The sequence below is a fragment of the Cebidichthys violaceus genome, unplaced genomic scaffold (genome assembly GCF_023349555.1).
Source record: "Cebidichthys violaceus isolate CVI_PGR_0920_01 unplaced genomic scaffold, fCebVio1.0.p SCAF_23, whole genome shotgun sequence".
NCBI lineage: Eukaryota > Metazoa > Chordata > Actinopteri > Perciformes > Stichaeidae > Cebidichthys > Cebidichthys violaceus.
The window spans coordinates 4088155-4114716 of NW_027176406.1; the positions used below are offsets into that span (position 1 = coordinate 4088155).

The 26562-nt window shown below is 40.6% G+C and overlaps 1 protein-coding gene and 1 long non-coding RNA gene across 4 annotated transcripts; both read left to right on the plus strand.

Moving 5' to 3' along the window:
• The first annotated feature begins 2336 nt into the window (after positions 1-2336).
• On the plus strand, positions 2337-19320 carry si:ch211-198m17.1 (mucin-13). 3 transcript variants are annotated; one of them, XM_068718737.1, is made up of 14 exons: positions 2337-2525; positions 11444-11875; positions 12914-13783; positions 14481-14579; positions 14698-14807; positions 14890-14948; positions 15044-15177; positions 15286-15420; positions 16193-16235; positions 16435-16472; positions 16561-16648; positions 17182-17377; positions 17949-17981; positions 18328-19320. In XM_068718737.1, exons 1-14 carry the CDS (start codon positions 2471-2473, stop codon positions 18454-18456), a joined length of 2421 nt encoding a protein of 806 aa, XP_068574838.1. In that variant the 5' UTR covers positions 2337-2470; the 3' UTR covers positions 18457-19320. The 3 variants fall into 3 exon arrangements, with proteins under 3 accessions (XP_068574838.1, XP_068574836.1, XP_068574837.1); XM_068718735.1 differs by lacking the exons at positions 2337-2525; positions 11444-11875 and adding an exon at positions 12153-12436; XM_068718736.1 differs by lacking the exons at positions 2337-2525; positions 11444-11875; positions 17949-17981 and adding an exon at positions 12153-12436.
• Positions 19321-20219: 899 nt separating this feature from the next.
• Positions 20220-21165, plus strand: LOC137878728 (uncharacterized). Its single transcript, XR_011103635.1, has 3 exons — positions 20220-20294; positions 20482-20948; positions 21057-21165. It is a non-coding gene; the product is annotated as an uncharacterized lncRNA (long non-coding RNA).
• The last annotated feature ends 5397 nt before the right edge of the window (positions 21166-26562 follow it).

Consider the following 26562-nt stretch of genomic DNA (forward strand, 5'->3'; position numbering starts at 1 on the left):
TAATGTGAGATTCCACTGAGTTTGAGTTTTCATGTTTATAAACTTTCAGTGCCACAGACATTGTCAGTGGTGGAGATCTCAAAATGTCAACAAATAAAACCAAAAGCTACATCATGTAGATGACTAGATGCCACTTCAGTTAAGTAGGGAAGAAAAGTTTGTGATTGGGATAAACTGAAGTTTTAAGCACCCAACTCAAGCGGAACAAATAACAACAGTCTGTCAGCAACGGCATGTTTTCTTCATACGATTGTCTCAAAGGTCACGTAACCATTCAAACAGAATACTTTTTAAAGAGCTGTCCTTGAATTTCCTAACAAAGCCCATTTAGCCTGAAACGACAGAGGCCATTTAGAAGTCCTCGATAATAACAAGAGGAAAAAGGATGACATTGTTGAGGGTTTATTATGTTGTTATTCTGAATGAATTTGTACTCTTGTGTTCAAATTTGTTGACAGAAAGAGGCCATCAGAAAAAAGAAAACACTTAGAAGAGATATTAATGGCATACTTTTAAAAAGATTGAAAATAAGCTTACCAGACTTGTGTCTTCAAAACTTGTGCCTGATGGTGATGCTGTTGGATCCTGCAGAGGAAAAGAAAATTAAAAGTATATTCATTCCAAAATGTGTATATGACTGTTAGTCGTATAGTGCAACATTCTGGAATTTTAGGGGACAATTTAATTGAGATCTAGTTTGATATTTGTAAGGAAATACTCTCTATGTGCTTTATTGTGTGAGGTCCATTGTGAAAACTGTTTATTAACAGGAAATATGATCAGATCCATCAAATATGAAGGCTATTTCCTTGATATGCAGTGTTCAGCAGAGGAATACGAAAATGTTTACTTTACCAGCATTCTGTATTTCAGTTGATTCATGGTGACCTCATTCTTTCTGGTTATGGTTTGGTATGTCATACTATGGTACAGATTTAAATATCTCAAAAAACCATCATAGAAATTTGTACACACATTCATGGTTCCCAAATGGTGAAGCCGTATGATAGTGATGTGATCACCCGACTTTTAATAGTGTCATAGGTTTTGCATTTGAAAGTGTGGAAACTATTTGATGGATTACCATGCATTTTGGTACACACATTCATGCTCAGACAATGTTATATATTACTCAGTTGTAATAACTTTGTTGTCCCCTTAACTTTTTGTTAAGCGCCACCATCTGGTTAAACTTGAATTTGTCCAATACATTGGTTTATGACTAAACCAATGGCATCCCGATTAGCTTCATCTGTAGGCCTACTTTGTGTTTAGTGATAGTTTGCAGACATTAGCATGCTAACACACTAAAATGGCGAGCATGGAGAAATACCTGCAAAACAACAACATGTTAGCATTGACATTTGGCAATGTATTCCGATGTTAGTGTTTAGCTCAAAGCACCACTGTGCCTAGCCTCACTAAGCCACTAGCATGGCTGTAGCTTTTGTCGCTCTCAAAGCATTTGACACAAAGCATTCTAAATGAAATTATTCTAGATCTTCAATTTTTGCTCATTTAATCTGAGTTTACCAATACTAGGTTAGTGAAAGAGAAAAGAAACCTGCAATCCATGTACGCTAATACATTTTTCCATTTAGGTTTAGCTTTATTTGTGTTTAATGCAAATTAGCAAATGTTAGTATGTTATGTTTTGAACATAAAAATTGTTCAAACATCAGATATAAGTGATGCTAGTTAGGCATGTCATTTTTAACATGTTAGCATGCTGACAGTTAGCTCAAAAGCAGCCACTGTGCCAGAGTTATAAGATAAGATAAGATAATCCTTTATTAGTCCCGCAGCGTGGACATTTACAGGTGTACAGCAGCATACTGAATAGTGCAGACAAGAGACATAGTAAAAAACTAAATCAAAACAAGTATTATAAATAAGTAATAAAATAGTAAAGAATATTAACTAAGTAAAAAAGTAAAAAATTCACAATAACTAAAATATTATATATACCGACAGAATAATTAAGTTATATGTCGTTTGTTCACAATTATTTTAAAGGGCATATTGCTGTGATATAGTATCCTGTCATGTAATAGTTGCTAACCCTGCCAATAACTGCCCCTGAGCAAGGCACATACTTTGTTCACTCTCTGTAAACAATAAGCGAAGAACATACACTATATATAGACATTTGTTGTACAGTAGTGTACTTCTGTATTGTTGATGACAGGTTCCAGGGCTGGTTATTGGCTGGAGGCAGAGCCGCGCAGCTCCAGGACAGTAACGATGAGTGACAGGAGAGCCGGCCAATCAGAGGAGGGACTAAAGCCTTTAATGCTGTCGGAGGCTGAAGCTTCCAGTCTGTGCCACCTGTAGCAGTCAGCGAGCACACCCCGAAGGAAACAGCGTCTGTACAGCACCGTTATCTCCACCGTTATACCGGCCGAACACGGGGCTACTTAACCGTCTGGTCCTCAAAACTCGAGCCGTTTTACAACCGAAGACTTGAAAGATGTTTCCCTGCAGTTATCTACCTGTCGTGTTTCTCCTGGGCGCTGTTGTTAAAGGTGAGTGAAGTTTACCTCCACACTGATAGAAAACTGTTAACTGGGTAAGTAATTTAGAAAACACATTTGTATTAATTTGGAGTATAAGTTGAGCTCTGGATATACATTTTCACATTTCTTATTGACTAGTTTAACTACAGTCAGCACACACATAGTAAAAGTTCTGCAGTCAAAGGACTGCTTAGGCTAAGTAAAAGTACAGATGTATTATCAGCAAAATATAGTAATGTAGCCTAAATGAAAGTGTTTTTTTATTTTTGCTATTATTATTATTATTATTATTATATTAATTGAATATTAGTTCACATTATTTAATATGTAAGTAGCATTTCTGCTGTATGTGGTCACTGTGGAGCTATGTATTTTATGGAAAATCTGGTACTTTTTGGCCTCATCTCTTGATCTTTTTGTCGCCCTTCTTTATACGTTTTAGAATGCATCTTGAATCATGGACCGTGTTTAATATAGACCATTTATATTTCAGTAGGGCAACTAATATCCCACATATTGTACTACAGTTTTCTTCACAGGCAAAAATCTCCCTCTGCCATGTATTATATATGCAAGTATACAGTTTATTGTAATGAAAATGGTCTTAGAGCCTAGATTTGGACAATATATACACAAAGTGATGATTTCTGCTTTCTTAATTTTTTGGGGTTTGTTTTTTTTGACAACATTGTAATATATTTCTATAAATACAACATATCAGACTTATTCAGGAATAGAGCGATAAAGTATCTGGACTCATTATCATTGTTTGCTCCAGTGTTTACAGAATCCACCAACCTTTATCAAGACAAACACAGGTCTGGCATTAACATATACTTGAAGATAAAGAGTAACTACCTAGAACATTGAATCAAATGAACAAATAAGTGTTAAATTTGTTTCAGAAAGCCGACAAGGTAACAACTTTTATAGACACCCAATAAAGGGCATGGTTGTGTGATATAGTTCAGGATGCAAATACCAACGAATTCATGAGTAACCCATAAAAAATGACCCGCATTCTGTCAGGGCATACAATCCAGCAGCCATTGTTTAGCCTTTGCTTTAATTGCAGGCAGATTTGACTCCTCTTTAATGAAAGGAGGTAGCTTGTTCCATTTATTCAAGTTAAGCAAAATGCGTCTTTTCCTTTTTTTCCCCCCTACACATTCATGGGGTTTTCCCCCCAAATGGTCTTAAACTCTGACTCATTGCTCCTTCGATGTGACTCAAAGCTCTTTGGGGGCGGACAGATGCCAGCGAGGACGCATCGGTCAAACAACAGCCGGCTCCCTGAAGCGCAGCACACTCCACACACAAAGTTTACTCTGTGTGTGCATAAGCTGACCCCCTCGACAGCGTGGTGAAGCTGCCCCGAGGAATTTTGATGAGTTCTCCACTGTACAGACTCCCTACGCTTAGTTTCAGTTAAATCCATTGGTCACCCTTTTTTATTTATTTATTTATTCATTTTGAACCATTATGAAGAGCATCTCTGTGTTCCGAGGTTCCATGTATCAAGACTGAGATTCAGTCCCTGTCATGTGCCGGAGCCTCACTGACAGCCTGCAGGCCATTTGTGTGGTTCGCTTCCTGTCATGAGGGAGACTGGGAGGTGACGGGTGCTCCAGTGTGGGGCAGCTTGACTGAGTGCGTCTGAAGTAGCAGTAAAGAGGTCCAGATGAAAAGACCTCCTGAGGGTGGTGATCCTCCTCCTCTGAGTCTGGCGCCACGTTTTCTTGTGCCCTCTGTAAGAAATCTTCCAGAGAGAGCAGAGCATGTTTAATGCCTTCCTCTCCTCTCTCTGCCACTGTTTCCTCTCCCGGCAGTGTGTCATGTGTCATGCTGGTTTGTCATCATTAGGTCATTGTTAGAGCAGGCAAAGTCTGCTCTGGAGTTAACGGGATGTGAGAATGTAATAGGACGCAGACGCAGACTCATGCAGAGCTGCAACTAACGATTATATTTTTTGATGAATCTTTATTTTCTCCATTAATGGCCTATGACATAATGACATGGCAATGTCTTCAGTTTGCTTGTCTTGTATGACTAACAGTCTACTCGAAAACCATAAGACTATCAATTTTACTGCCGTATATGACAGTGAAAAATTGCAAATCGTCACACTTGAGAGGCTGGAACCAAAAGAATTGTTGAAATTTTTGCTTGAAAAATACAACAACAATTTGAATATCAGAATAGGTGAGGCCAACTAATCGATGAATTGACAAATTGTTGAGGCTCACATACTTTACCAACCCTTGTTTTTCAGCGATTATTCTCTATCAGTTGAAGTTCAGTTTCAGTGAACACCATTGTTGTTTTGGTATCCCACAGTTCCTCCTCTCTTTGTTTCTGTTTAGAATCGACAGTTGTTCTCACCTTCCTCATTTGACGCACTCTCACCAACTAGCATGCATTGTCTTTACTTCTAATGCACACTTGTTGCTGTTTCTTCCCTTTTCTTTTCTCCCTCTATCCCCGTGTCCCTGCTGCATCCTGTTGGATTAGACCTTCTCCGGGGCAGTAAATCTTGCTCTGTAATTGGAAAGCATGTGCTGGCGGAGCTTTAATTGGATATGATATGTGCAGAGGCCCTGCGAGTGAGCCCTGCACCAGGGAGCCATCTGTTACTTCCGAGTTACCGTGTAAGAGCTCTGTTTGCTCAGATACAGAGAGGTCATTTCTGCCTTGTCCTATTGAAGACTCAGCTTAAACTGGAGACTGTCTGGTGAAAGCTGAACAGAAGAAAAGGAAGTTGTTTGTTGCTCTCTTCAACATGCTAAGATTTTCAGTGTGTGTGTGTGTGTGTGTGTGTGTGTGTGTGTGTGTGTGTGTGTGTGTGTGTGTGTGTTGGTTCTGCACGTGTGTGTCAGGCATCAAGCCTATCTCGTCAGCACCAAGAAAGAGCTGATCGTCCCAGCCAAGAGGAAGTTTGTCCAGATGGGACAGAGCAAAGTCTTCACAGGACAAAGAGTATGAGCCTTCAATTTTGCTCAGTCACCTTAATTACACATCTGTTAATGATACATACCACTGTCAATGTATTAATAGATCAGATAATCTCACTCTCACATGCGTAATGATAAAATGATAAAAAAATTACACCTAACACTGTTAATAATTTCTAAAAAAAGCTTGATGTCTATCATATAACATGCTGTTAATATGCATTAAAACGCACACAAAAAATAGTCACAGAATCACACAGAAACCGGTAAACTCACTAAGAAAGTAAATCTTTAGACCCAAACAGCTGGCTTTGATTATTGGTCAGACCTAGGCCTCCCCTTATTTCTTATCCTTTTCTACCCCCAGCCTCTGACTGTAGTTACTGGTACTTGGGTATGTCCATTAAGTGCTACTTTATTCTTCTACTGCTGCTTTGTAGATTAAGCTTCTATGTTACATGGTCCATTACATGTCAGAAAATAGAGTATAATTATATAATAAGAGTATAGTTCAAGGTGTCACCATCAAATGTATTTTTTCATCAGACCAATATTCCCCAAACTACAGATATTCAATTTACTATCAAATTAGACAAAAAATGAAATCCCACCAATTTAGAATCTGGAACTAATTTTCCTGAAAAAAAAAAATACTATTCATTGAGTATCAAAAAAAAAAGCTTCCTCGCAGTCTTGGGTTGCTTTGTTGGGACAGCCCTCAGGCTTGGTTTTCCCTCAAAGAAACTGACCTGTGTGTGTATGTTTGTGTACCATAAGGTTTTTGTAAAGCAGGGATGGGCACCGTTAAATACCAGGAGGTCATAAAGCAGTATGTAAGAAATGTTGACTCTCATTAAGCTGGCAAAGGGACCCAAAGTGCGACCAGTAACAAGCTATGAGCTATGTGTTTCAGATGTCATGCTGGAGGATTTCTGAGACACAGGCAACACACACACACACACACACACACACACACACACACACAGGTCAGCTCTCCACATGACTCTGCCTCCTAATGAGATGCAGCCTCAGGCTCTTCCTGACTGTTGGGTCACAACCTGTCAGTTCATCTCCCGCTCTGTGAGCATTCTGTAATCAGGGCTGTCCTGCTTGCAGTGCTGATGGATGTGATAAAGAACTATTTCAGGGATGCACTTTCCCTTAATCTCAAACTTAAACCGGAAATATTTGCAACACCGAGAACCAGGAGAATGTCTGTCTGCAGCTCTCTGAACTGCTCAAAAATATTTGTGGTGTGTAATCAATACAGATTTATTCTAGAGGAGTGTCATTGTGGACAGGAAGTTGAGGACATGCGTTGGGGGAACTGGATCTGACAGTCAGTTTGTGAGCAGGTACTTCACAGAAGTGCTATTGTCTCACATGAATAGAAATCCCCTGAAGTGCAGCGCTGCACTGAAACAAGAGCATCAACCCTGGCGTCTCTCTGTTTCTGTTTGTGATTTGAAGTGAGGCGAAGCTTTGACAGCTGGAAGCAGACATCTCCTTGGCAACAGATACACTCCCGCACTGCACTTGTTTAATTTCAGCGTCGCGAAACATAGAGGTGAAGAAGCGTATAGCAGCTCTTAAGAGGCTTCAGTACAGTTATAGTTTGTCAAACCAAAAATGGTTGGACCAAAGGACTCAGTGGGTAGAGCCGGACCTTCTTATCCACATCCTCCTGAATATGCGCTCGCAGGCCGACCTTAGACCCACTTGTCACCCTGCCCGACCCAGTCATCTCTTTTGTGTCTGCAGGGGATTATCCGGCTGTAGGTTAAATCCTTAGAGACAAGGCTCTCTGTTAGACGTGCAACGCAGAGTGTGTTCCTAATTGTGTATTAGACTAACTCACTGTCTGTTTACATTGTTTCATATTGATGTCATTCACTTCTCCAGTATGGGTTACTGGCTAGCCGCCCTGTCAAAGTCACCAAAAAAAAAAGACGTTGGGCTTCTAAGATGTCGTTTAAGAAATGCTGTGGTCTGTGGTAAACATACATTCTTGCAGTTATTGTTTTATCAGTATTTGGCGTCATAGATTGTCTGTAAACTTGTCACAGTTGTTTCCATGCACTTTATTTACGGCTGAAATGTCCATGTAAATGGAAATAGAGAAGCAGCACTGAACTTTAAAGGTGGAAGCAATGTTTGCAAATGCTGAAAATAGTGGAAGAAGAACCACTGCGTTTGTTCGTGTTAAGCCATCCACAATTATTATCTTCTTTTGTGATTTCCCTTTTGTCCATCACTTCCACATGTCCAAAAATATACAGTGTTTTTATGAGACCGTGACATTTTGTTGGTATCTCTTTATCTGGATTATTTATGACTTATATCAGAGACACCTCACGTTAAATATTAATGTTAAATATCATATAATTTTCAAGGTCTCAGCTTCAGCCTCCCTCTGTTAGCAACATCAGACCATAATCAGACAATAATAATTGCATGTGAAGGCTTCATGGAAAAAAATTTGCCTTTATAGGGTCAGTGTGGTTATGCAGATGCTAATCTCATAACAATTTGCACTAGATGCATCAAAAGAATCAAGGGAACTTTTGAAATGTCATCACACCCAGAAAAACCCTCCCATATTTATTTTCCAGTGGCACCACTGACATGGTGAAACCGTCTCAGCTGTAGGTGGTAAGTAGTAACTGATAAGGATGTAGTTTCCTGATTGGAACCATATCTAAATTACACCATTGGATTTCACAACTCATCACTCATGCCAAGATGTTTATCTCTGTATTTGTTTTGATGTCATGGTTATCAAATCTGGCATTAATTTAGATCTTGCTACATCAAGAACCAACGTAATGACCAGAGATTACCAAATCAGGGTTATCATCTTTTCCACAATCTGCTGGAGTGAGATATTCTGTTTGACTCTTTTGGAGAATATAGACATTTTAGTTGTAATTTGGGTGAATTGACCCTTAAAATAATGTGGCAAGAGGGAAGTCCCACAACACAATAATACCCTTGTTTGCGAGGCTGTACTTGGGCGTAGTTGAGCTTTAGTGGAGCTAAACGCTAACACATCAGCATTCTAACATGCACCAGCTGTTCACCATCTTAGTGTGTTAGCATGTTAATATTGGCAAATTATCACTAAACACAAAGTACAGCTGGAAATTGTGGGAATGTCATTAGTTTAGCAGGTAATGCTAGTTGGTCATGAACCAAAGTTTTTGACAAATTAAAATTCTGACACCATTATGGTCAGTGGATCACTAAAATGATTACAATTCATCATGAGGGCGGCATCAATATACAGTATGTACCAAATTTCCTGTCAATCCATCCAAACATCTTGATTTTGAATGTTAGCATGCTAATGCTAATTAGCACTGTTTCTCTCCTCAATGCCCCCTATCAAACCTCTGACCTTATCTAATAATTATGATGTCTTTAGTGTTCGATTAAGTGTATCATTAGTCAAGACACAAAGAGAGACTGGTACAATGTGAACTTTCCATTTTGACAGTAATGTGGAGATGTTAATAAGAAAGTTGTTACTCTACACACACAGCTGATAAGGCCCCACAGAGTCCACACCGCCAGAGTTAGTGGAACTCTTTTATTTCTTAACAGCCGCCCCAGGGTTGATAGTGTTGATTGGTAGTGTGTTAAATACTGTTTCTAAAATGTTAAGGGCTGCCACTGTCTTTCCTTCAGCTTGCAGATCTACCTGCTGGCTCTGACACTGGCATGGTGCGCAGATACTGTAGTGGAGCAAGTCACACACACCTGACTAATCGACAGGATGGAGTGTAAACTGAAACTGTCAGCCCACTTTCTATAAAGCGTCACTCTATTAAGAATCTGAACAACGGATAAAATGTGAGGGTTTTTGATACAAGCAGATAAAACGTTGGCCTTTGAGATTTTATAGAATGTAAGGCATGCAATAATAAGGTGAAAGGCTTAACCTTCAACTCAGTCGTTCATGGAAACACACAAGTCCTTGCAATTGATACTCTTCTAAAATGCAACACAGGGCTAATCAAGACAGGGTAGACTGGATCTGATTTAAGAGGTTTTTCATTAATCTTGAATATCTCTGGTCCTCCAGTAAGATTAGTCCAATGCCCTTAAGTCTTAATCTAATCAGTCACAAATTGATGTGTGTTTTACAGCAATGATCTCATGCTATGCTACTTCATATATAGATCTAGCCCTGCTTAATGCTGCCACTCCTTGACTTTTATAACTGTCACCTGAGACTTTTTATTTCTTTCCCACCTTTCGTCACTTCCTCATCTATCATTGTTGATCACGTGATTGCTTATTCCACTCCCCAAATACATACTTTTTGAAGGTGGGTATGGGTGTGTGTGTGTGTGTGTGTGTGTGTGTGTGTGTGTGTGTGTGTACATCAATCGTAACCAATAAAGTTTGCTGTCACAGGGTGTGTGGAGCCTGTGGTTTTTCATTTCTAAATGAGTCTTGGTTACCAAGCGATAAAGACATTAGGTCATGCAGGTCCTTGTACACAGAAAATAATCAAATCACGCCCAGGATCTGATGTTAGTCTTAGTTTTCTCACCATTTCCTTGTGCTTTTGAAATAACTTACTAAAGAAAACTGTTTGTGCAAGGCGTCCACTGATCATATGTTCCCTCTCTGGCTGCTGAAAAGAGACTTTGAATGTAATCATTCAATCCATACAGATGAGGACCTGAGGTAAACAGGCTAAGCCATTATAAAAGACCTCCTACTGTTTGTACCGCTCCACAAGCTGCCCTTTGGCTTCCTCTGTTCCCCCATAAACTCAAAGGGAAGAGTGGGAGCGAGCTAAATGGGAACAGGCTCACGTCACTTCACACTGCGCAAATAGGAGGCAGCTCTTTCCTTTAAGACGGTCAAATGAATTTGGCAGCACTTGTGACTGATACAACTTGGTGCTGTAAACAGCCAGTAATTCTTATCTGCTGAATAACAGCTTTTGTCAACTTTTTACACACTCAATGTCACATGTTTATTTAAGACACAGCCTCTGTGATTACAGCTTATCCTCGTGTCATTGTGTGGACAGTGGGTAGGACCTTATGTATTACGTTGGCAGCTGTTTGTTTGTGGACGCAACAAGCTTCCTGTAAAAAGCAGATGATCTAATTCAATTTTGAGTTAATATTCAGAGCTCCTATTTGCTGGGAATATTAACATGTGAATACAAACATATTGACATGGAAATGTTTGTTAATTAATGCATTATTTCCCCACGGTAATTAGCATGCATAATTAATCGTATAAGCTGTGATGTGGACATTCTACAGCTTAAAGCTTAAATTTGTAATAGTGGATCAAATAACTACTTGTGTATGAAATATGTTGCTTATTATACTGTTACTGCTACTGTTAATGCCTTTATTATCAATATTCTTCTATTATATTCACTGCTGCTGTTATTATTAGTCGTAATTTTTCCATCATTATTCTGCTTACTACTCTCATTATATGAATCATGTATATGATATCCATTAAATGTGTTGTAACTCTGTTATGTTATTCATTCTATACACATCACATCTATTGCACTTCTGTCCATCTCCTGATGGACAGGATCCTGATGGGATCCCTCCTCTGTTGCTCTCCCTAAAGTTTCTTCCTTTTTTTTTACCCATTTAAAGGATTTTTTGGGGGGAGTTTTTCCTGTTCTGATGCAAGGGTCCTGAGACAGAGGATGTTGTACAGATTGTAAAGCCCTCTGAGGCAAATTTGTGATTTTAAGAGTATTTTATTGTCTTTTAGCTGATTGTTTTGGGTTTATGTTCCTCTCACATCAGCGTTGTTTCCAATAGCAGCAGGCATTGAAAAAAGCTGTGATAAACCACCTGTACTTTAGCTGCCCAAAAGAATACTGGACTTACAGTTATCTGTTGGACACAAATGCAACTTCAAATGAATGCTAAACTTGCTGCATAGCACCTATTGATTATTGTTGTGCTATTGTTTTGACTTTAGGAATGACAACAACAGATCCTATCACGTATAATGTCACCAGCGATGGGGGAATGATTATTGAGACATCCACCACTCCTGCAATTTCTCACATGTCTGTAACTGCAAGCTCAAATTCAAGCAGCACCCACTCAACCAGCAGTTTTCCAACTTTACCACCATCCACCACAGAGCACTTAACAGCCTCAGTAGCTACTACAACTATAGATAATGCCACAGCAGAATCTACAACTACGAAACCATCCACCACCCATGCAGAGACGACCTTCTCCCAGCCGACACCTGAGTCCAGGACCACCACAGCAGCAGTCAACAGCACCGTTACTGAGAACAGTAATTTAACCACAGGCAGCCCAGATGTCTCTCCCTCAGCCCCAACCAGTGGAACAACAGTGTCCACTGCAATCCAAGAGACAAGCCAACCCACCAACACTAGTGAGACCACAAATACAACCACCACACCTAGTCCAGATCACACAGTGTCTGCAACTACATCGACCACACACACCAGCAACGACACAACCACAAGTACACCGATCACACACACCGGAAACGACACAACCACAAGTACACCGACCACACACACCAGCAACGACACAACCACAAGTACACCGATCACACACACCAGCACCGACACAACCACAAGTACACCGACCACACACACCAGCAACGACACAACTAATACTGCGCCGACCACACACACCAGCAACGACACCACAAGTGCAAGTACAGTAACTCCAGAAAACTCTACAGCTGTACTAACTACAACTACTCTAACAAACTCTACTAACACCTCTCCTGAGACTCCTATGTCCACGACTACACCCTCATCCTCCACTGTCACCACAAACACAACACTCACAGTTGGACCCCCACCCTCTTCACCTACCTCCAACTCCACCTCCAGCTCCCTTCCTACAAATACCTCCCCAGGCAGTAGCACCGCACCCACTACTGGAAATACCACCACCCTTAGTCCCTCAACAACCTCAGGAGGTAGGACTAACAGCATGATCAGTGTTGATGTTTGTTCTTACAAAAAATAATGTACGATAACATGCAGGTGAGTAGGAATTCAGTAAGGGCCGTGAGTTGAAGCTGCATCAGGTCACTTTACAAGTAGGATGCTAAATGCAGAGCTGTTTGAAATATTTTGGAGTAAGTCCAAGTCACAGTACCTCAAAAGCAAAAAGGTTTTTCAGGTCTCTGAATACAGATTTTCGAGTTACACAGTTACACTTTTGTGTTTAAACAACTTTGTATGTTCTTAACAAGTCTAAGAGTCTACAGCCATGTACTGTGAGGCTGCACTGAGGCACATAACATGATGCTAACATGATGATGCTAAGAATCTATAATGTTTACCATGTTCACCATCTTAGTTTAGCGTGCTAACATTCGCTAACTAGCGCTATAAGAAGTTCTCTTTTTAAATATCCATGGACTGATTTTTACTTTTTTTTAATGTTACAGTGACCGGCCACACCACTTTGACTCATTCAACTGAACCAGCTAGTGGCAATACAACAGCCTCATCTACCACCACTCCAACCTCCACCACCACCATCAGTACTGGTACCACCATCACTGGCACCACCCAGCGACCACCAGACATCACCTCTAACAACTCCACCACCACTCCAACCTCCACCACCACCAACAACTCCACCACCACTCCAACCTCCACCACCACCATCAGTACTGGTACCACCATCACTAGCACCACCCAGCGACCAACAGACATCACCACCAACAACTCCACCACCACTCCAACTTCCACCACCACCATCAGTACTGGTATCACCATCACTAGCACCACCCAGCGACCAACAGACGTCACCACCAACAACTCCACCACCACTCCAACCTCCACCACCACCAACAACTCCACCACCACTCCAACCTCCACCACCACCAACAACTCCACCACCACTCCAACCTCCACCACCACCATCAGTACTGGTACCACCATCACTAGCACCACCCAGCGACCAACAGACATCACCACCAACAACTCCACCACCACTCCAACCTCCACCACCACCATCAGTACTGGTACCACCATCACTGGCACCACCCAGCGACCAACAGACATCACCACCAACAACTCCACCACCACTCCAACCTCCACCACCACCAACAACTCCACCACCACTCCAACCTCCACCACCACCATCAGTACTGGTACCACCATCACTAGCACCACCCAGCGACCAACAGACGTCACCACCAACAACTCCACCACCACTCCAACCTCCACCACCACCATCAGTACTGGTACCACCATCACTGGCACCACCCAGCGACCAACAGACACCACCGCAGCAGCCCCACCCATCCTAGGTTTGTACTTTTTTCCAAAAGTTCATGTTACAGCTGCATTATTCCATCAAACAGCTCAATCAGAAAAATTAAACAGATTTCCTTAACCTTGCATACACAAGGACCCACACTGCTGGAGATAATTCCTTTTATGTCGTTTGTGCTGAAATGGTTCAAAGAGAATAAAGAGAAGATTTGTTGTATTGCAATTATGTGGCTATAATCAATATTTGTACAATAACAAAAATCAAATGATAATGTTCGCTCATAGTGATGAACCTACAGAGTCTTATTATCTAAATCTGCTGCTCCCCTCCCTCGGCTTTACGGAGCTTTAAAGTGATTTGCCTCGTTTATCTGTCCGGCTCTCAACTTGACTGTTTTGGTTCACTCTCACTGCTTTCATGGCCCTGTTTCCGGCAAAAGCAGGCAGCTGTTTTCAGCACGAAAGCTCTGATAAACCCACCTCACACTACCCGCTCAGCACTAAACGGCAGATAGACACAGTTTGCAACTAGCTGGTGAACATAGTGGAGCATTTAGCAGCTGAAGAGCCAGATATTTGCTGATATGTCAACATTTTGTTTTTAAATTGTTTTTGCTGATCCCAAGTGGTAAAAAGAACTGTTGTAGGTTTGACAAATTTAGTTCACGTGATAAAAAAAATAATTAGATGACCAGTTGTTTATCACATCATTTTTCTTCCAACTCTAATCAGTGTGCCCTACTGTCCCGTGTCCACTTGAAAGTGTCTGTCTTCATGGCACCTGCCAGTGTCTCTCTGGTAGCTTCCTGGTGGATGGCCGCTGTGCACCTGGTAAGAACACAAACAACATTTCAAGTCTGGTCAGATGAGAAATTATCATAACAGAAAACATAACAGGGTGGTAGAGGGAAGGCTTTCGCCTAATTCTCCTGTCCTCCTCTTCATTCAGCCCAAGTGTTCCCCGGCCAGCTTCATCTCACCTCTTTGACATTTACAAATGAGATGAGCAACAGGTCCTCGGGAATATTCCAGAAGACGGCGACCTATATCTCAGAAGTGGTAGGTTGTGGGCTCACGAAGCATTTTGAATTTCTAAATGCTCTCTCTCAGTCCTAAATCACATGCTTATACCGTTTCACAGCTCAGAGTTGCCCTCAAAAATCAGCCAGGGTATAAACAATCTGATGTTGTGCAACTTAAGTGAGTATTTTGTCTTTCTCCTAATGCAAAAAGATATTATGCCACAAGTGACAAAATAATTTAACCTTTTTTGGTGCTTCTCTTCAATTCCCCAGACCAGGAAGTGTGCAAGCCACTGTAAATAACATATTTGAAAACACCACTACCACTCAAGAGTCTGTGGATCGGGCCATTAATGAGGCTATAGCCGACCCAGCGAATGAATTGTTGGCTAATGCTACATTTACAGGTAAGTAATGCTACACTGATTGATTTTGGATGAGAACCTGATATGCAGGTTCTTATTTCACAAAGAACTTTTTTCTTATACACCTATTTTACATGTTCTCTGTCTTAGGTACCAACCTGTGTGAACAGGAGCCATTACCTTGTGATGTCTTCACTACAATGTGCAGAAATTCAGACGGCCGGGCTGTTTGTTCCTGTAAAGAGGGCTACATCTCCATCCTGTACTCCAACACCAGCTGCAGAGGTAAACGCTATTTAATATTCTTTATTCATCTCCTTTATCAAGACTAGTATCAGGTTTGAATAAGCACACTGGAACATGCTCAAGTATTGTCTTTTATGTTGAAGAAATGTGAAATCTTTACAATGTTCTGCTAGCCTGGCACGATAGATTATTAAAGCGTCATATACACTATAAGAACTGACGACCCACAGCGTCTGAGACAGGCCCAAGAGAAGTTTTCCCAGCTGATCTACAGTTAAGAGAACTGATACAGAACCTTCTTATCCTCAGTGAAATACTTGTGTGTGAGAATGAGGGGGAGAAACAACAGGGAGCGAGACTCAGAGACAAGGTCAAGAGCTGGAGCCTTTTCTTTAATGCCAACCCTTGACCCATACTTCATTTATCTCTCTAATTTATTTCTTTTAAACAGGCGTTGTTTCCCAGGAAACACGTGGAAGAATCACAGCTTTTTCTCTCTCTGTGGAGGGTTGTGACCAAGGAGATCAGCTATAGGGAGACGCAAATAAAGCGAATGCTGCATGCAGTTCCTTTCCCAGGAAATACATAATGTACCATTATAAGCTTGTTTTTTAATGGTCATCCTGCAGTCTCTATATTTAGAGGTTCCCATTGTGCTCATACTTTCATTGCATGTGCAACCAGACGTACTGTCCGTCTCCATCTTCCGTGACTTAGTCTGAAACTGTAGCTTGTTATGTTTTTATTTCAGTCTCTTTGTGCAAAACATTGTGTGTGTATGTGTCTTTAAATGATTGTGTTTTCATTGTAGCGTGTCCAAGTGGACAGAGGGAAGTGGGAAACGTGTGCCAACCGTGAGTACACACACTTTTAATTTTCTTTACAGGGTAAGTTTTGCATGTGCAGGTGGCTGTATATGTCTGTGTATGTGGTACATGTTGATGTGAGGTCGGCTCCTTCATTTGGATTCAATGTTAAACTCCGTTAATATGCAGCAGGACAGCTCTTGAATACAAATATCATTGTGATTAACCGTTTTATTTTGTCTTTCAGATGTGCATTTGGATATGCTGGCTTCAATTGCAATGACTGTGAGTAACAACACAAAAAAAATGCAGCAGCAGCAGCAGCAGTAACAGGTACATTCTGACCCATTAAAATCTAAATATGTGTCTACAGCGGCACTGCTGGCAGTGGTGGTCATCTCCTGTGTGCTGGGAGGAGTTCTTCTCATCATTGTCCTGGCTTTGATCATATACTACTGCTGGTGAGGATATAAAAAAACTGCTATGCTCACACTTTGACCCACATTTGCCCTGAACATATTTAACAAATATATGGCTATGGTTATTTGCAGGTCAAAAGACATAAAACTAGGTTTACATTTTACAGTAGATGAAAAGTGTTAAGTTAAGTGTTTCAGTTTTTCAGTTCTTTTTTTGTTGCCTCTTTCATAAAATGTAGTTTTACTTTAAAATGTAATCACTGAAATTCTGTTGAAGCAGCAGTTATATGTAACCCAGTTTGATGACTTTTCATAATGCAAATCACAAAATTAATACTTAAGAAGATGTTTCTTATTGTCCACAAATGTCATGAAAAGACCAGCAATGTGTTAGAACATATTTCATGGTAATAAAGAAACCCAGTGCAAAAATGTACCTCGTTTATTTGTTTTTAATAGTTTTTGGACAATATTGGAGCTCTATGATGCAGAGGAATACGTTAAATAAGGCATTGTTCATTGTTTGATTTGAAAAAATAAGCATGCACATTTTACATTCCCTGTTTGTATACCAGGAGGGGATGCACAAAGAGCAAGCCAGACTACAGCAACAGTCCATACTCATCAGGTGACTTAAACCAGCCCTGGCCCACCGGCGTCACCTCCATCCCCCGCGCCTCCACTAACTGGGATGCAGCTCCTCCCATAGAGATGTCAGAAGGGGGCAGCACTCGTGTACTGGTGGACAAAAAGCCTCAAACCAACGGATTGGTGAGTTATCACACAGTCCTCTGTCGTCTCCGTCGTCTGAATTACGTACCACTAATCCTCAGACTCACAGCCTCGCATAGTGTCGATCATTCGCTACATCAGCCTTTAGTTAGTTCACTGTTGCCCCTCCGTCTTGCATCCTGATTGCACCGCTTATTAACTTAAACCCACCCAGTATGCATGGATTTGATTGTATGCTGGTGAAAAATACACCTGGGCGTAACTTTTAGACATCTATATTCTATATAACTGTTATTTCAACATCAGTCCAATGATTACATTTCACTGTGAGGTTTGGACTGACTTTACACTGAAATATTTTTTTGGTGCCAAATTTAGCTTAGTTTTAACCCGAGACACCTGGACGTCATTTGACCCGCAAATCAACAAATCCATGCTCACTGGATCACACGATCATCTTGTATCATTTGAGAGATGGACTAGAAGCTTTGTTGGTATGTTTTCAATCCTTTGCACACCACTACATTTAATCCAATCCTCCACAATGTGTATATATATAGTACTAGCACGTAGCTCCCTGCTTTGCCTAACTCCCAGTGTGTTGCTTTAGGTGTTTCAGCCGAAGCACAAAGGATGGAAAAAGGTACGGCATTGGCTTTGCTTTTAGTTTTACGATTTGCCTTGATGCCCCCTGATGACGATTTAGAAAGTCCACAGTGAGAATTAAGGTGGCAGGATTTCCAGGTGATGGGGAGCTTGATGAAGAATCTTAAATTGTTGTGGAAAGCCGTGTGCTTTCATCTACATGTAAATGTAGAGAGTGACTGTTCAAAGACGCTCAGCTGATGCTAGTTTGGGAGTAGTCATTTTCACTGGACATTGGTGACTGCGGTTACTTGCTTGGCTTTTGTGAGTGTTTTTATATGAATGGTTGAAGTCTCTACATCTGACAGATACTAATATGTTGACTGTTTCCACTGACATTTCAGTCAGGATCATACGATCTCAACCCAGAAGGAATGAACACCTTCAAAGGTAAAAATCCATCCCGTTACTCCTATCTGGTTCAAGGCCACGAGAACCCCTACTTCTTACCAGGAGACGGCAAGAAAGACTGATCTGAATCCATGTAGAAATGAGGAAAATGGGATCAAAAAGAAGCCACTGATTTAAAACTCTGGGTCTTCAGGCACATTTCCTGAGCAGGGTTATTTATTCATTGTTGAACTTGCTTGGATTAATGACAAATCACAAAGGACATTTCTCTTCTTTGAAACAGCCACCAAAGAGATTAATTCGAGCAAGAGCATTTTACATTTTTTTTAAGTGACTCTTTGGAAAGAGCTAAATGATGCTGATCATGACCAGTAGATGTCACTGTTGCGCAGTATAATTATCACACTGTTTTTCAAAGTACATTTGACTTTTTTATGCTTTTAGTAAATCATGCTGTTGTCTTTTAAATGAAGCTTCTTATATTGCTAATTGCACTTAAGTGTATTTAAAGTTTACCACCAGTTTTACTGTTAAATCAAAGATAAATTGAATGTGGGCTTTCAGTGGCTACTAGATATTTTTCTTATGGTTATGATTATTTTTTTAGAAGAATACATCTTGTATGACTAAAGGGGCTGGATCCCTGGTTTGGGGTATGACTAAAGGGATTTACATAGCCGTCTAAAGCTGAGTATTTTGTATTTGATAAAGCTGCACTTGCAAAATGTGCCTGTTTTAATCGTCTGTTTGACAAACAGGAAACGTGCACAGCTGGTGATAAAGCCTGTCTCCTGGATGTGCCAATTATCACTTGTATACATGTCTTTTAAAAACTCTACTATATATATTTATCCTTGTGTGTCTGAGACAGTGCACTATTTCATAAGTGTGTTAAGGTTTTGTAAATAATTGAAGATCTTTTGGAACAGAATGTGTGTGTGTGTGTGTGTGTGTATGCAATGGAAATAAATTAATTTAAAACAACAGTCTTGTTTCACATGAATGTAGTCAGTATAACTGCCCTATATAAGTGCCTTAACAACTTCATCGCCCCATAATTCAAACCCTTGTGAAACCCTTGTCTCTTTCACAGACTCTTTGTGTCACTAATCATCATCTATGTAGAGAAGGAAGGTACTCTGATTCACAAGTCTATTGTTGATATCTGAAGAGTTGTTCTACATAACCATCATGTTGTGTTTGAGGACCTGGAGACCCCAGGTTGCCTTAACAGCTCAAACATACTTAACAGGATTTTAAACTGTGACATGTTTCGGAAGTACACTTCTGTAAATTATCCATGAGGATAATTTCGTTTTTTGCATTACATTTTTTTGTGTCTGTGAACGATGTTTATTGTACAAGAAAATATAAATACTTCTTTCTGTAAAGTCCATCTACCATATAAAGCATGACATTTTTAAGGTTTAAGCCACTCTTCTGGTAAAAAGTTTAAAAAAAATGTAATCAGATGCCTTTTCATTGTGAAATGCTAAAAACATAGAAAATGTTGGTACAAGTTGCCAACACGAGCAATTTACGTCACCTCAGTTTGGAGCCACGGTTGTTGGATTTTTTTCACACCAAAACACTTCCAAACAGCAGACACAGCCCTTTTTTTTGCTTTTTAGGGTATTTTGGTTAGACACGCAGCACTTAAAGAACAGAAAAGAGCGATGCAGGAGGAACAAAGACAGACCGGAGATGCACCAATATAGTCTGTGCACAAGAGAGGAGCTGTGTCTGCTGTTTGGAAATGTTTTGGTTTGAAAAAATCCGACGTTTTGCGAGTTTGGAGCCACTGTTGTCGGATTTTTTTCAAACCAAAACACTTCCAAATAGCAGACACAGCTCCTCTCTTGTGCACAGACTATATTGGTATATACGTTTTGCGAGTTTGGAGCCACTGTTGTTGCCGCTGGTGGTAACACAAGCAACTTACGTCACCGCAGCAGAAAACGTGAGTTATTTTCATGTGTGTAATAGATGCAATCTCAAATGTACACCTTGAAAACTGCAAACCTATCTACGTCATATTTTTATGTTTGTTAAATTATCAGTAACGATAACTAAATGATATGCTTATTATGCATATTACAAACAAAAACACTTTAAAAACTAAAAAAAAAATTATTTACTTTTTTTAGGTCCACCAGATCCTTAGATGGAGTGGAGTGCCACGGACCTCCAGACCACAGAGGTGTAGGCCGGGGTGCTACACCTCTGTGGGTAGAGGATACCCTGCATTCCATCTCGTTGGCACGCTGGTGCTGTGGCTAGCACAGTCACCTCGCAGGATGGCCCTCCTGTGTGGAGTTTACATGTTCTTCCCGTGTCAGCGCTTCAGTGGGTTCTATCCAGGCGATGGGGATTCCCCCACAATGTAAAGACATGTCAGGTTGTGTGAATGTGAGTGTGAATGTCTTTCTCAGTCCTGCCGGAATCTGGATCCCTGTCCATGGTGAACCTTGCCTTCAGCTCCGGTCCCCACGCAACCCAGAATAGGATAAGAGGTTACAGATGACGGATGGAAAAATACTACTAGAAGCAGTCGACTGGTGGAGCAACGGATCATAGAAGTCACGGTTCAGATATGCACGAAAGAAACAAAGGAGTAAATATAACTTTTAGATCTATGATCACATTGTTTTGCCACTGATACTAATTATTGATTATTAATGATCCATATTAACAGTTACTGATCTCTTTGTTTTTTTTCCAGGGGCTGGTCTACAAGGATCCAGGATATTATTTTTAGTCACCGTCCCAAAAATAATTTCAACACTCTGAAGTCAATACATCATCAAAAATTCAAACTGTTATACTTTTACTTTGTTATAATAATTTATAGGGTTTTTTTTCTTCATAAAAACACGATTCAAATCATAAAGAAATGAAAGATTGTATTTGTATTGACTAAAACAATTCAGTAGTTTTAATGATGTATAAAAATGTGCTTAGAGTTCGTGTTAGGAAGTTAAACAGCTCATATGTAAAACAAGGAAAAGCATTCTCATATTTGGGAACCTTGAACTAAATCATTTTCGGCATTTTTTTTCTTGAAGAATTACATAAACAACTAGAAAATTCCGCAGGAAATTTTGACAGTGTGGCTACTACTGCCCGAAGACGTCGCAATATATATACACACTCCAATATTACCGGTAGTACCGTTAAGGTTCAATTTCGATATCGCTTCCCTGTTGTCTGCATTTTAGATTCATACTCTTGGAATCTTGTGTTCGTGATGGACAATCCACAAATGGCTCCCGTCATTTCAGTATTGGAGATATACATCTTTGTTTGAGAAGCCTTTGGAAATGATGGGAGCTCATTCTGAGCTTCATGTTAAGATACAGTTACTCTATGGGGCTTTTATTTTGAAAGGGTGGGATTGGGTGGGTGAGAGAGCGGGAGAAGAGACATAATCATGTTTCACACACATACACAGAGGTTATTAAATGACAGAGGTCTAACAATGCCTTTGACTCCGGGGGGGGGGGGGGGGGGGGGGGGGGGGGGGGGCGAGAGAGCGAGAGCGCGAGAGAGAGAGAGAGAGAGAGAGAGCGAGAGCGACGCACTTATGACTTCTATGTTCTAAAGTCTAACATGGTATGTGTATATGTTTCACCATGGTGCAGAAAGAGAGGATGAGTAGGATCCATGCATGTTGAATATGTTTATAGTGTGTGGTTTGAACCACAGAGAGACGTTCAAAAACTAAGACGTGAAACGACTACGAAGAATTGTAAACCTACTATAAAGAGACTCAAACAAACACAAAAGTTTTAAAACAAATATAAAGATAATCTAACTTTTTCCTATATTTCTATAGATTTATATGGTTCTATACTACTTTCATGACTCCACATGCTGTACAGGACAATAACTAAACAGATTTGTGTCAGACCAAAGTGAGAACCAAGACACCAGTGTGAAAAACTGTCCGATCCACTGGTCAAACTGGAAACATGGTGGACAGAAGAACCTGATCATGTAACAGAGGCCAAATCCCAATGTCCCCCCCCTTACGGACTCATAGACTTTGAGGCAAGCTCCCGCGAAGTCCGTGAGGGTTTAGGGGTGTCCCACTGTCAAATCCTCAAGTGTTTGAGGGTTCTCTCGCAGACATTTTGAGCCCCTTTATGAACCCTTTCCGTAAGTCAGCATGGTATGCTGACTTAGTCTAAGGGAATTACCCACAAGTCATAGCAACGTGGCATTAAAAAAAAAAAAAAAAGTAAACAAAGAGGACGGCTCATGTGTGTTTAGCCTGTCTTATATTTACTCAGAAACATTAAGGGTTAAAGATGGAACAGGGCTTAGGGGGGGGGACATTGGGATTTGGTCAGAGACTCTTCTCTGTAAAACTAAAAGAGAGATAACCCATCAGTAAAGCGCCACCTCTTCCTGTACGCAGATATACACCGAGGACAGCACACAGACGGTCTACCTGGACATCATGGATCACCCGTTGATGCTGTGGATCTCAGGTAGGACTCTGCTTTAGAGATTATGTGCTTTATTACAATATTTCTGTTGCATCTTTAAATCAGAGAACACACACACACACACACACACACACACAGTCATGTCATGATAAGTCAATACGGCAGGCTAGGTAGGGTGGGGCAAGGTAATTAGTTATGATTTTGTTCTTATTATAAATGATTTTATTGTTTACCATGTAAAGTGTCTTTGAGTGCCTCTTAAAGCGCTATATCAGTTTTTTTTAATTATATTATTATTATTATTATTATTATTATTATTAAAAACAGGCAAAAATCAAAAGGTTCCCAGAAAAAGGTCACATTTTATTCTTCTTATACTGGGCAACTTAGGTAATTCTCTTTATCAAACTCAAAAAGTCCAAAACAAACAAAGTGTCCAAGAGGAGATAATGGTTCCTTCAAATGAACAGTATTAAAAAAACTCAACTTAGTGTGTCCTCGGTTTCACCGGCTACCGGGTCTTCTTTCTTTCAATCCTCCTCAGTCTGGTTCGGTGCTTTTACTTTACGTGTGTGTCTTTTTTATAAACACACACACACACACACACACACACACACACACACACACACACACACACACACACTGTGGCTGTTTCAGGACAGGACTACAAAGAATAATGCTGGTCCCAATGGACTCACATTGTGGATTACTATCCACATATTACTATCACTATCTCTTTGCCTTTTACCTCCCCCTCCTCTCCCTCTACTTCCCCAAACCCCGTCCCTTGCCACCTACCCTCTTACTCATCTGCTGCTTCCTTTCTTCTGTTTTTTTTTTCTTTTTCTGACCGACCTCTATTCTCAGGCAGCGGCGTTTGTTTTTTCCCTCTCAGCTCCCCTCGAGCCTCGTCTCTCCTTCTTATCCCTTTCTGTCCAACTCCCTTTTGATTCTCTTAGCTCTCACTCTCCCCTATTAACAATCATCTATATTTAGGTGGTTATGGTTGGTTTAAAATGATGACTAATCCTGTGAGATTTGTGCACAGAGATTTGTGTATGATTAATACTGAGGTAATCATCCCTTCTGCTTGATGAAGTGCCGTGTTTTTGAGTCTGCTCGAAGCAGATCCGCTGCCATCTGATAAACACTTTCACAGTCTTGACCCTGATTTTATCTCTCATTCAATTTCATTCATCATGCATGCCAAACATTCTCACAAAATATTTCTTTGAGTAGTTTTTCACTTTGAGGAAATACTAAAGCTCAGCACCACCCAAACGGCATATGGAGCTTTGAGTTTGTGGTGGCACTACACAACCCATGTGTAGAGCTTTCTTCAGGGTGACATATTTCCTTATTTGGTGTCATAACACTATTTTATGTCATTTCTGTACCTCCATCAAATGTCCAAATATGCATTCCCCCAAAGAGAATAGTTACAACATCAAGACTATATTCTACATATTAGGTTTTAATGAAATCAGAAGAAAAGAAGACATTCAAAGGAAAACAATTAGTTGGTTTAATAATAATAACAATACTCATACACATACACAATAGTAGACCCTGGACAATGAGGAAGTAATCATTACGTCAACCAAACAACCTCTAATAGCACTATGGAGCTGTTTTAATATGAGAGGGCACCCGTCTTGTTTATCTCGTGCATGCACACGAGGACGCACACGCCACCCTCTGTCCTACCAATGTTGTCCCTCCTCTGACCAACAGGTGGCGGTAACATGCCAGGATATGACAGTAAAGACAGAGAAGAAGACTTCAAACTAGTGAACGTGGATGCAAACAATTCTCTATTTTTAATACTTAATAAATCTATTTTGCAAATGTTTTATGAAGAAAGAAATATTCCAACGCGTTTGTTGGACCTCAAGGATAAACTATTTGGGATTTGGTGAGTAACACTGAGTGTAAACACTGTTTTCAAATTCAATATGTCTGAAAATCTGCATAAATGCAAGTTCAACAAGCCATACATGCTTTGCATCATCACAATTAAACAGAATAATATGCCTGAGTGTTGGCGCAGTTCTTTATACATATCATGGCAGCAGAAGGAGCTAAATGAATGACCACATGAATCACAGTGTTAATGACATCATTCCTGGAGGTGGGGGTTGTGCATTTTACCCATAAATACTCCGTCTCCCTGCCTACTGTGCAGCTCTCTGTCAGCCTGAGGGACGGGGTGTTTGAAGGCCTCAGAAGTTTTATGTTGCTGTTTGTGTAAGACTTGGCTGGCAGAGTGTTGGCATTACAGTATAAGAGCCTGCTCCTCACAGGCTCTGAAATGCTGGGATTTGGTTTGCCTGGAGGCTAAATCTGGCTTTGCCAGGCCTTAATCTTGGGCACTGGGTCACTGAAACACACTGTGGCTGGCATAAAGGGGCAACAATCAGATGCACATGTGGTGTGTTAATTTCATTTGCGTGTTTAGAGTGAACATGTGTGCGTGTGTTTATAGTATGTAGCATCCTGATCTGTAGCTTAATATTAATGCCAGCTGCAGGGCTGGAATTTAACACTTGAGTGTGAGTAAAATAACTCAAAATCAACAGAAATCTGCTCAAGCTAAAAATGTCTGTGTGATCGATTTAACCCCCCGGCATTACTTAAACTGGGGAAGTGTAGGTGTTGTGATGAGGGACATTGAGAATTACGACCATTCTCTAATCTATTCCTTTCTATTTCTAAATTTGTTCCTGCAAAGGTTTAAAACTGATCAACCATTTATCATTGTCTCAGTTTGGCTTCAGGCCTGCTGTCAGTGTTGATTGTATAATAATAAAGATTATTTTCTATAAATTAGCCCAAATGTAATTCACCTGATCATGAAATGGATTTCACTACATTATTATATTACCAAGAGTAATATGTTTTGAACCCATAATGTGATAATAACAGGTATGGGATTCTTCTCCTGGCTTGTTCATCTTCTGTAATAAGTAGCAGTTGAGATTGCTGGATATTGATACTTTTATCAAAAGTATTGGACAACCAGACTGAAGCCCAGTTGTGTTCACACATGTAGCAGCTGCATGTATCAGGTACCTGGATAAACTACTAGCGCTCTTTAAGATCTCTGGCTTTTTAAAAAATTGCTGACAAGTCTTAAAGTTCAAAAGAAATATATTATGAAATCCTTTTTATCTTTCTGCTTTCCTCTTACTTTTAGTGGACCTCAGTGGGACATAGCCAAGTATTATATCCTCCAAAATCAGTGTGTAACATAAACCTGGTGATCAAAATATAAAACAAAGCCGTATTTCCAAATTCTAATGTATAAACAGTGTGAAGAACAGAAATCCCCATCAACTTGAATTATACTGTACACTTGATTTCCTACTTTCTCTGTAATGGACTCCTCTCTCTGTCCGCCAAAGCTGTTCTCGGCTGTGGAGGAATGCATCGTATTTTGTTCCCATTACCAACCTGCCAACTCGCGGCTCTGTCTGCTGCAGCACATCCCATCAGCCCACAGGCTCAGCTGACTGATCGATAGACCACTTAGCGGCCGTGAGCTACACATCCCAGTCATTTGACCCGCTGGAGCGGTGGGAATGGGCACGCAATCCAATAAGCATCGAGCCAATGAGATAAGCGAGCTGGAATGCCAACTTGAGGAACCCCCCCCCCCCCCCCCCCCCCCCCCCCGAGAGGCTGTTCTCAGGGTGGGAGGATACAGTACTCTGCAGATCAGGCCTGTTTCAACTATCTTCGCACACTTATAGTGAGATAGAGATTAGGCTCCTCATT